This window comes from Oratosquilla oratoria, chromosome 41 (genome assembly GCF_046742065.1).
Source record: "Oratosquilla oratoria isolate Oo_2021 chromosome 41, ASM4674206v1, whole genome shotgun sequence".
NCBI classification, from domain to species: domain Eukaryota; kingdom Metazoa; phylum Arthropoda; class Malacostraca; order Stomatopoda; family Squillidae; genus Oratosquilla; species Oratosquilla oratoria.
In genome coordinates, this window is record NC_134817.1 from 26,217,197 (window position 1) to 26,229,696 (window position 12,500).

The following is a 12,500-nucleotide window of genomic DNA, read 5'->3' on the forward strand; positions in this document are numbered from 1 at the left end:
CTACACTTCTTAATATTAAATTCCACTTCCCACTTCCTACTCCACTCCCATACTTCCTTGAGATCACTCTGTAGCGATTCACAATCTTCTTCAGTGTTCACTTTTTTTTTTAACAATTTTGCATCATCCACAAAGAAGCTCATATAACTTTCAATTCCTTTATCCATATCGTTTAACATATATAGCAAACATTCTTGTGGCCAGAACTGTTCCTTGTGGAACACCACTTATCACTTCATCCCAATTAGTGTTTGTCTCTTATCACTACTCTCATTTTTCTTTCATGCAAGAAGTCTTCCATCCACTTCAGCAGTTTGTCCTGTATTCCTCCTGCAGTTTCTAATTTCTTAAGCAACTTCTTGTGTGGCACTTTATCAAAAGCTTTTTTCAGGTCTAGAAATGCACAATCAGCCCATCCATCTCTTTCTTGTATTACATCTATTAGCCTTGAATAGAAACACATTCAGTTTGTGACACATGATCATCCTTGTCTGAATCCAAATTGCCTTGGATTTAGTATTTTTTTTTTTTTTTTTTCAAGTGCTTTACCCATCTAATTTTGATCATTCTTTCACAAAGTTTAGCTATCATACTTGTGAGGGAGACTGGTCTATAGTTAGTAGGGTCTTCTTTGTTTCCTCCTTTATATATTGGTACTATATTTGCTTTTTTCCAATCTTCTTGAACTTTTCCTTCTTTCAATGAACTGTTTATTAGACTATGTATTTTGTCTGTTAGTTCATTCCTGCATTCTCTCAAAATCCAGTTTGCCATTTCATCTGGTCAATGCAATTTTCTGACATCAAGATTACAAATGTTCCATTATTTCATTCCTTGATACTTCTATCTCTTTCATAGGGGGGACTTTCTCCTCCCATTCCATACCTCTAGGTTGTATGTTTTCCCTTATAAACACGGATTTAAAATGTTTGTTCATAATTTCTACCATTTCTATTTCCTCTGTGTATTCAACTCCTTGTCATAGTTTCTCTAATTCTTGTTTGTTTTTCAGTTTGTTGTTTACAAATCTGTAAAATAGTTTTGGTTGATCTTTACATTTTTCTATGACATCTTTTTTGTATTTTCTCTTTTCTTCTCTGCACACTTGTACATATTCATTTCTATAACTAGTATATATTTTCCATTTTTCAGGTCTTTTGTCTTTTTTCCATTTTATCCAAGCTTTATCCCTTTTGTCTTTTAACTCCCTACATCTTTTGTTGTACCAGCACTTTACATAATCTTTTTCTTGCTTTTGTCTTGGAACATACTTATCCACTCCTTTATAAATTTTTGTCAAAATATTCCATTTCTCTTCTACTGTTGTTTCCTCCTTGTGTATTCTTTCCCAGTCAGCTTTTTGAAAGAATTCTCTTATTTTATCAAAATTTGTTTTTTCATACATCAATCTTCCCTTTCTATATTGTTCATTTTTTTCATGTATTTTTCCTCTTTTAGTTCCAGTTCAACCAGTATGTGGTCACTTTTACTTATTGGTGTCTTATATTCAATCTTGTCCACTATTTCGGGTTCTGATGTGATTATTAGGTCCAGTCTCGATGGTTCTTCCTCATTTCTATACCTAGTATTCTCTTGTATCCATTGCATCATTGTATGTTCTATAATCATATTAAGAAGTACATTTCCCCATAGGTCGTCTCCACCCTTCGCTGTCATCTCTTCCCAGCAGATTTCTTTACAATTAAAGTCACCCATTATGACTATTCTTCCTCCATCTTCCCTTATCTTATTTAGTGTTATCCTTGCATCTTCTAACATATTTTTGTGTTCTTTCTCTTCCCACGAAGCCATTTTAGGAGGCACACAAATTGCTATAAACTTCCTGCTCTTCCCATCCTTGTCCTCCACTTCCATCATAATCATCTCTACTCTGTTCTTTCCATATGTGACATTCCTCACATTTATATCCTTCTTAGTCAGGAACATAACTCCAACCCCTTGTTTTACCTCTCTGTTTCTAATCCAATAATCATATGCACCATGTCCTACACTGTTAGGTGGTAGTGGACCTTTAAATTTTGTCTCTACAATTCCCATTATGTCTGGTTTTTTTTTCCTTCAGGTAATCATTCAGTTCATTCAAGCCTGTTATTAAGCCATCTATATTTGTATGAGACACTTTTAATTTTCTGCTACTTCCATTGTGTTTTGTTTCCCTTCTGTTTTTCTCTGCTATGAACCATTTCTTCACTTTCATATTGACTACTCTCCAATAGAATTTCTCTTTTTCTGACTGTTCTTTTCTCATTTTTTTTCCTTTACTTCTAGTCTTTTTGTTTTCTCCTCCTCTCTTTCCTCTTTATTCTTCTCTTTTTATCCATACCTGTTTATATTGTTCACTGTCTGCTAGTTTCCCTATTTTTGCTAAGATATTCTCTACTGTCATTTGTAACCTGAATTTGATCTTAATTGGTCTGGTCTTATCTGTACTATATTTCCCTAGTCTATATATTTCTTCAGTTTCTTTTTCTGTTTCTTGTCCTTCCTCTTGAACTACTTCTAATATGTTGTTTACCTTTACCTTTTCTTCTTTTATTCTTGTGGTGCTATTTAGATTATACTTCTCTTCCACCCCTAATATAATTATACATTTCTTTTTGTCCACTAAGTCTCTCACTATATCCTCCTTTTCTCTCATCACTTTAATAACTGTGTCCTTGTTTGTTCTTTCATCTGTTGTTTCACTATATCTGTAAATACAATTTTGTTGTTCTCTTGGACTTTTCTCCAACCCTGTGCTTCGTTTGCTATGTACTCCTTATTCTCTTTATTATTATTCTTTAATTCCTCATTCTCATCCTTTACTTCTTTTAACTGTCTTTTTAATTCTTCTATTTCTTTAGTTAGGTTTTGGTTCTCCTTTAGTTCTTCTAATTTATCAACTCTTTCTGTAATCTGTGTAAGTTTGCTGAACCTAGCCTCCCAATGTTTGGTCATTTTCTCTAGTTTTTCCTCTAGACTTATTAATTGGGGGAGGTTTGCATCTCCCCCCTCATTAAATCCATGGAAATTATTTTCTCCATTTTCTATTGTACTGTTCTTATCTATATTTCTAAACTTAATGCTTTTACTGATATTTTTAACTTTGCCTGCATCGTCTGTAGCCCTCTTGTTTACATTTCTCCTGACATGCGGGGGAACCCGTTCGTCACCTTACCCATTTTCTTCCCTTTCCCTCAGTAATCCCTCCCTTTCTCCACCTTCCCACTACACCACGAGCTTTCCCCTTCCCTATTAATACAACAAAGGTACTCCCTCATTGTTGAGATCGATGAAATGAAGTTTTCTTGGAGTTCCAAACTTCATTGTCACTTTGACCGACGTGTGTGTGTGTGTGTGTGTATTTACCTAGTTGTATTATACGGGAAGAGAGCTATGCTTGTAGTGACCCGTCTTTGTATCTTTCAGCATCTAGCTTGTTCTTAAATTCTTGTATAATTTATGCACACACTCTTGCCTCATCCAATTTGTTCCAGATATCTACTACTCTGTGTGGGAAACTTTTCTTTTTCAGATCTCTTCTATAACTATCATTTTCAAGTTTCTTTTCGCATCCTCTTGTTTTTCTCTTATCCCACTTAAATAAGTCATTTGTGTCAAGGACTTCCATCCCTTTCATAATTTTGTAAATGGCCAGTTCATCTCCTCTTTCTCTTCTTTGTTCCAGGATTGATAGTTCCAGTTTGGACAATCTTTGTTTGTATGTCAATTTAGAAAGTATTGATGCCATCTTTGTCATTGCTCTTTGGATTCTTTCTAATTTCTTTATATTCTTTTTTGTACTGGGTGTCCATAGTGTTGCAGCGTACTCCAATCTTGGTCTTATCAGTGTAACTAATATTTTCTTTACCATTTCCTCATCCAAAGTAGTCAAAGGCCACTTTCATTGATCTTGGTAAATTGAAGGTTTCTCTGACTATTTTGTTGATATGCTTGTCTGGTACCATGTCTTTGCTGATAATTACTCCTAGGACCCTTTCTGAGCTAACTTTTTTACTTTCTTTTCACAAATTTTTTATTCCCCTGATATTCTATTCTCTCGGCCTCAGGTCTAGTACTCTTCAAAATAACTCATTCTTTTCAGTCTCTATTCTTCTCTCATTTTTTAATTTGCTTCATTTCAAAGTGTTTTTTCTTTTTTTCATTGCTCATTTCTTTTCTTATCCATACATTTTTATAATTTTCACTATTTGCCAGCTTTGCTGTTTTTGATAGTACTTCTGCTATCATTTGAGTCCTTAGTTTGATTTTTAGTGGTCTATATTTTTTTTAGAGTATTGTCTCATCCTATATACTTCTATTTATTTGTCCATTACTTGTCCCTCCTCTTCAATCTCTCAGATTTTTTTTTTTTTTTTTTTTTTCAATTTCTTTCTCTTCTTTTTCTCTTTGGTATCTGGGGACATTATGTTTTTCTTTAATACCATAATCTACAATGCACTTTTTTATCCACTGTGTCTCTGACCCAATTCTCTTTTTCCTTAATTACTTTAATTATATATTCTTTAGCATTTTCTTCCATTTGTTGCTGTACTATTTCTTTAAAAGTTATTTTTCATTTTCTTGTTTCACTTTCCATTTTTATATTTCTTGGAGATCTGTCTCTTTAATTGTTTCTCCAACTTTCTCGGTCACTGCTTTTATTTGTTCTTTCACTTTTTTCAAAGCCCCATTTTTGTTTTTATCTTCATTTTTCATTTTTTTTTTTTTTTTTACTTCTGACCATATTTAATTCCTTTTTTAGATCATTAAGCTCCCTGTAAGTCTTAGCATTAGCTCTTTTTAGTTGGTTCACCTCTGTCAGGGGGGTACAAATTTTCGTATATACTCGGTATTATTGATTGGGCGTGAGAGAAAAGAAACACAAAGGCACACACTAACACGTGTTTTTATTGGATAACAAGAGCACAACTAAACTATCTGAACACATATAATAGAAATATCACCAGTGTGATATATAGCACGGCCTATTCAATATGTACAAAAAATATATATACACAAGCCACTCCTCGGCTCTGCAAGCGCGAGGATGAATTCTCCTCGAACGTTGATTCCTTCTCCAGACGAGTCCCCTGTGTCCTCCTTGGTGGACGGGTGCACGTCGCTGTGATCCCTTCAGACAATCTCCTCCAGACAAGTCCCCTGTGTCCTTCTCTTTGGTGGACGGGCACACGTCTCTGGGATCACTTCAGATGGAGGTCCGTCTTCAACTATCTTCAAGCTCCTTCGTGCCCTCCCTCTGTAGAACTGGGAGGGGAAGGGGGGGGGGGGTCAGCCCTCAACGGCAAGCAGCGGTGAAGTCTCCTATGGCTCTCTTTCTCTCCTCATGATCTCCTGCGTCCTGGTGCCCTCCCTCTGTGGAACTGGGAGGGGAGGGGGGGTGTCCGCCCTCAACCGCGAACGGCCGTAAAGTAACTTTCTTCATCTCCATGTCCTTCCCTCTTGCACATCCGGGAGGGTGAGGGAGAGTGCGTGGTGGCGATCTGCGCATGCGCGTAGCGGCAGCGGTGACCCCGTAGTTGGGCCTAGTTGGCAGCCCTGGGCAGCTACGCATGACCTCCCGCCACCCTGGCGTGAGATCACATTCCTCCGGCCTGGGTCAGGTGCTGAGCGCGCCGACCAGCTCCAAGCTTCCATCTCGGGTTGAATCACGTGGTCAGCGGTGGACGAAACGTCCGCGCTGACAACCTCTCTGTGCATTGCCCTGTATTCAGCTTTCAGATCCATTAGTTCCTCTATCAATTCTGCAATCTCCCGAATTCTTAGGACATTTTTATACCTAGATTCTCTTTCCAATTCTAAACCTCTACCTAGTATTCCACTTTTATAAACCCTGAAAATACATTATTCTAAAACCTTTGAGTATATTTCGGGGTATCAATCATACAAGATTTCTTAGGTATGACCCCCAACGGTGATTCCACTCAGCTTACATCCAAACATCTCTTCGTTGGTTCACTTTTTCGACTTTCTCCTTTATCATTCTTAATTTTGTGTATTTAACAATAATGTGGTGGCAGTGGTGGTGATGGAGGTGTTGCTGGAGGAAATTGAGTTGGTGGTGGTGGTGAGTCGTCATGAGTCGATGGTGGTGATGACGACTCGCGACGAGTCGATGGCCCTGGGCGTGGTGTGTCCTCACGAGATGATGATGTTGTTACCCTGAAGAAGGTGTCCAGCTTGGTCTGCCTCGTCGGCCACTTGCTGTGTTTTCTGATCAGCATTTCTCGAATCATCCGTAATGATGAGGTGTAGCTGCGCATTTCTTCGTCAGCAGCAGGATGTTCAATAAAATCCAGGAGCACTTCAAGGCTTGCCCTGGCCTCAGAAAACTTAGGCCTTGCCTCAACAACAACCTCATCATTATCATCATCATCACTATCAGAGTGAGGCTCGTCCAGGTGCATCACCTCTTCATCAATTTCTTCTTCGGTTTGCAAGTTCATCCCAGAGTCTTCTTCGTCACACTCTAGCCAGTCTTGCACGTCCTCTTCTGTTCCAGCCATACTGTCCGCATGAGAAAGAAGGAAGTCGGCGTGGGCAAGGGATGGGGCATGAGGGAGGAAGGGGGTGGGACGCGCAGGCTGTAGTGAGGCTCGGGCTGTTTGAATCACTCCAGATATGTTCGCCAGATCCCGGTCACCATTCGAATACTGGAGGGAACTCCGGTAGTTACAGGGCATCCAGATAGTGGCGAGTTCCGAATAATGACGAACCAGATACGGGAGGGATTACTGTACATTAGAGCTCGTTTCTAGTCGTCTGTTCCCGCGCACGTGTGTGTATACATATACAGTATATATATATGTATATATACTGTGTATATATATATATATATATATAATATATATATAAATATAATATATATATATAAATATAATATATATATATTATATATATGTTTATATATATATATATATATATATATATATACACACACACAAATATTCTGATCTTAAAGATAAAATTGTCTTTTATCTCAACTGATCTATACAGTATTGAGAAATTCTACAGAATTTTTTTACCTACCTATTTAAGTCTGCTATTGTAACCAGTTCTTGGTTTGTAAGCCCTTTACAGCTGATAAATAAAGGGTTTCCAGTCTTATTTTTTAAATAAAATAAGTTGATACAAACATTTACTGGAATAAATGCTTTCAATTATTTCTATATCAGATTTGGGTTGTTTGCACAATTTGATTTTAGGTATTAAATCCTATACTATAATTGTAAAAAATTTCAGCTGTTGAATTTTTCTAACATGTAGGGAGATCCCTTTGTGTGGTTAATGATGAATTCTTTTAGGTAACTATGGGTCTGGTTGATGAAATGGTGATTTCATTTCTAATTGTTAACCATACACTCATGGATTGAATTTCATAGTTAACTATTATATTTTGCATTATACACTTAAATGTATTTAGCATGAGAAATATTATGGTGAACAAAATGTATAGGGTACAATAGGAATGCTAGTGCAGTATTTTTATGTTATGTTCTTGCCAGGACTTCTCCAGAGGGTGAGTTAAAGAAGTTTTGATGTGGAGTTTAAACACTCCAATTCCAGTGCTATCCTGTTGATCATCTGGAAATTCTGCCTCATGATTGCTCACTTCTCTGCCATCATTTCCTCCATAGAGCCTCATCCATGATGATCTCACTTGCAGGTTTTGTCAAGCATTCACATGATTTGTAGTAAGCTGAGTTGAAATGTAGGCTGCTTCAATGATTCATCTCATTCCCTTGTCATACCCTTTGTGGATGGCTTCTGCCTATTTCCAGTTAGGTAGATGCCTGAGAGCATCTACAAGCACCACTAAAGAATTTGACATTCGGTGGGCTATGCGTTGCTTATATGTTTTGCCAGCCTTTGTCTAGACCATTCCTAGTTCCTCCTTAGTAAGTGGCTGGACATCTTGCACATGGGATCTTGTATATTACACTGTTTACAGTGTCAATCTTTTTATTTTTTGTGCCTTCAGATTCCCCTACTCTTGTGCCTGTTGCTCTTGCTACCATTGATCCTGTCTTATTGAAAGCTTGTTCCAAAGCAGTGCCACTGCTGGAATTTGGAACAGAGATGGAAACCCCTTTCATTTCTATTCCTCATTCTTATTTTGTATCCGCATGGCTTTATGTTAAGTTTGCATATCACTGGTAGTACTCATTGGTAATCAAGTTTCACAGTTGCCTTTGTTACATATTCAAGTTCATCATTTAGGTACTCTTTACTTCAAATTCAAAATACTTAGAAAATATCTCATGGCCATAGTCTTGACTTGGTCACAAAGTGATGACAGAAAATTGACTAAGATTTCATTGTTTGTGAGTTTCCTACACAGTTTACACAGCATCATATTTACTCACCAACATTTCCATATCACTATTCAATGCTTCTTGACACTAAGCTATATGACCTTAAACCTTAAGAAACATGTGCTATCTTTTCTGTATCTAGCTGACCTAAACACTTCTTCTAGTTGATCAACTCTGACTTGTGTTCAACTTCACTCGATGCACTTTTTGAAGTAGTATTGTTGACTTAAATTTGTGTGGTTGAAAACCCACAGTAGTCAGCAGTCCTCTGATCTTCACATAGATTTCTTCAACAAGAAATGTTGACTTTCCTGTGTTGTGGGAGTGTGGGGCTGTTTCTGTGTCACTTCCTGATAGAGAGAAGCATTCACTGCTTGTTAGTTCTTTTGAAAAAGTGATGGAAAACTTGTGGAAGCTGGTAAGAGAGATTCCCTGTCTACAGACTTATTTTGAAATGGCACCTCTATGTGGAGGTGAAGGTGTTGATGGACTTTAGAAAGGGATAAGAGGGAGGTAATCCTTTCCAACATCTACCTTGCAGGGCCACCTTGTATCCATCATTGGTTCTATTTTGTAACATTAATTACAACATCAATGTACTTGCAATCTGTAACCCTAAGATTTCCCCATGTTACTTTGTTCACTGCTTATGGCTCCAGTCATTCCCTTTTGTTGTTTTCTTTTCACCTGCATGATATCTACTTAATTTGTAATCATAATTCAATGCTACTGTTGCATTGATATTTATGTTTTGCAAGAATTATTGACCAATTCCTAGATGAACTATGCCCTTAGCTTATACAAATATCAGACCCAGAAAAAATTACTAAATTGAGATAAGTTTAACCTATCATTGGGCAGAGGGCATCCCCAGTGACGAATGATATTACCTAGAGGTAGAAAAAATGCTCAAAGCCTATTCTACAGCTGAAAACTGCTTTATACTGTATACCCAAAGCTAATGTTGAGAAAGTGACTTGCAGTAATATCCATGAAAACATAGTGGCTTTGATAATTAATCAGTTACTTTGATTATAACACCAAATACATGTGGTGATTTAACAGAGCAGAAATGATGAGGTGAGGATGAGAAGTGGCACTCAAATACCTTAGAACCTGGAGTGTTGTTCTATTGTACTGATGTGTTGTGATTCAGGCTATATTTTAATCTGAGTTATAGTTTGTTTCCAGGTTCACACTACTATTACCGATTCTTGATTCTTGAAATATTTGTTTTGTCTGTTCTGCAGGTGGCCGTGAAACTGTTGCAAGTATTCAACATGGTTCTGAAGTACCAGGATTCCAGGGCTGCATTGCAGACTTGACACTAGCCACAGACTACCACATTGATCTTATTAGCCAAGCTGCAGCAGGACAGAACATTGGTTACTGCTGACCTTAACTTGGATAAGGTTCTGACTTGCCCAGCATGCTAGCCAGGCATCATGACAGAACCACATATACTCCTGAGAGCTATTGACCTATAGCAAGTGCTGACCAACAGTAGAAGTTTCAAGACAGAAAGTAGATTTTTAAGCTTGGTTGCAACTGTGTCTTTTTTAAAGCTGCATGCAGGACAAGAAATAGTTTCTATCAATGCTGGGGTCAGGGAATGCCAAGCCAACAACATAAAGGAATGCCTCAGTATGATAGAGTTTTTTCATAAAGAAATAGCTTACTGTGGTTACTTTTTGATGATATTCTTTTCTTACATTAGTTAGCAGGTAAATTGAGTTTTAAGTATTTATAGAAGTCTGGAAATATGAAATGTATGAAACTATAGCTGAAAGGAGTGACATTATTGACCCTTTGTCCAGTGGTTTTGCAGGTCAGCAGATCAACAAACTGCAATTTAAGTTAAGCAAGAGCCTTTCAGTAGAGAACACAAAAGCCAGAAACTCATCCACATTCAGGATTTAAGGCTTAAGCCTAGTGTAAAACCTGGCTGTGTGTGCATGTGCGTGCGTGTGGCAGGTGGTGCACAACGCCTTATGTCTGTCACCAACGTGTCACCACCAGCTGCTACACTTTGCCTCCATTTACTGTCTAGGACTAGGTAGGCATATATCTCAGGCACTCATTTTCCAAAACAGGGGAATCTTGGTATTCTATGACTTAAAGTATATTAAAATGATATGACAGAAAATGATGTTCAGAAAAGTATAGGGAAATGATATATATAGGTAACAAGAAAATATAGCATCTAAAGAATATGTACTCTTCCATAGGCAGCCTTCTTATTTCTTTTTTTCTTTTTCTTTATGACAGACTTGCACCATATAGGGCCCTTAGTAGCTGTGGCATGTTACTATGACATGCTACTGTTCTTACATTAACACGTGACTTAAAGCAAGTTAATTTTTATCTCAAGAGTACACCTATGGTTGTTCAAACTACGTAACCAAATATAACGAAGTCTGTCCAGTAATCATTCAATGAAACCAGAGTTGAAATGTCATTATAGTTAAGAAGAAAACATGCAGATTTCTCCACAAGCTATCATATCTTAAGAATTAGCATTGCATTTTTTTTTTTATATAATTTCATTGAATTAGTGCATTATAATAAAATTCACTAATTTTGGGGTAGTGCAAAAGGATAAGAATGAGGGAATGCACATGGTGAATACTTTTTTACAAGCTGAAATGCAGTATGCTGCTCCATATAAGGCCTACCCCCAATTTGATTGAAGATATTTATCAAATGCAAAGCAGCTGTTAGATTAAACAGTTTGTTATACTTGATAACCCTGTAGTTACATATTGATGCACTCATGTGTCTTTCATGTCTCCCTTTCTTTCTCCTCTCCCTCTCCTCCTCCATCTCCCCTTTCCTTCTCTACTTACTTTTATATCCCTTTCCCCTCCTTCCCTATTTTTCATTCATATTTCTTTCCTGTAGTTCCTTTTCTTTTCTCACATGATGCTTTTCACTTCCTGTTTAGTTTTAATTTTTTTATTAATATCTATATATCTGAATACTGTATATACATTCATACACATATATATGTATATATGTTTAATTTAATTGTATGCATGTATGTACAAATGTGCTGTATCTACATGTATATTCCTATATATTCATATACATGAGATGCATTATATATGTATATGTGTATACTATACATGTGTTTTGTGTCTATCTACCAAGACAAATGTCACAAGATTGAGTCAAATGTGTGTGTAAGCATGTGTGCGAGTGTGTGTGTACATATACTTAATTGTAATATATGGGGTTGGAATTATGCTCATGGAGTCCTGTCTCTATGTCTTCATCTGTCAAACCTTGATTTAAATTCATTTATATTGTCTGCCATAATTATTTTTTCTAATTTGTTCCACAAATTAACACATCTGTGTGGGAATTTTTTTCTCAACATCCTTTAAGCAGCACATCTTTAATTTTTTGCTATGTCCTCTTGATTTTATTTCATCCTTTCACCATTCTAAAGATAATATAAAATCTGTTCTTCTCTTTGCTCTTCAAGTGTGGACAATCCCAATTTGTCTAATCTTTTCTTATATTTCTCATCAGCCAGGCTAGGGGTTATTCTGATTGGCACCACTGTTTCTTATTCCAGTCTAAGGGGAAATAAGATTCAAATTTTTTTCTATAAAGATTTGATTTGATTTGGTTTTCACATCACAAACTCCCTCATGATAGGCTAGGATGGTGCACTGTACAAAGGACATTGTAGTGTGGAATTTAATGAACCATGTCCTTGATTCAACTCACTGATAGCAGAGTTCAAACCGCTATCATCTCAACTTTTGTCGCAAGTAACGACACTCTATATCTTCAATAATATTATGAAATGTCACAATTTTTTCATCCATGTAATAGAAAGTGTTCTTCAAGAATCCTTGTTGGGTGATAAATTATCCCTGATCCACATCTCTTTTACTCCTGTGATTGTTTAACTTCCTATTGAATAAATCAGAGATGATCTCTTTGTACTACTGTTCATTTGCTATAATTTTTTTCTGTCAAAGTTCATTTTCCATACTCAGCTTCATGCTTATCATCTGTCTAGATGATTCTGTAACAATTGTCTTCCTCATTTTTTATTCTCCTCATAATATATGCATCATCTGCAAATATGTTAGTTTAGCTTGTCATTCTCTCCATTACATCATTTATATAAATCAAGAATATTATAGGTGC

The 12,500-nt window shown here is 36.7% G+C and overlaps 1 protein-coding gene across 1 annotated transcript in view; it reads left to right on the forward strand.

Annotated features, from left to right (window-relative positions):
• LOC143021056 (pikachurin-like) overlaps nucleotides 1-12,500 on the forward strand; it is a 314,438-nt gene that overhangs the window by 300,631 nt on the left and 1,307 nt on the right. The window contains exon 15 of the mRNA XM_076178269.1: nucleotides 9,587-12,500. This exon is cut by the window's right edge and continues 1,307 nt beyond it. Coding sequence (XP_076034384.1) covers nucleotides 9,587-9,732 — 146 coding nt within the window. The 3' untranslated portion in view covers nucleotides 9,733-12,500. The remainder of the gene's footprint in view (nucleotides 1-9,586) is intronic.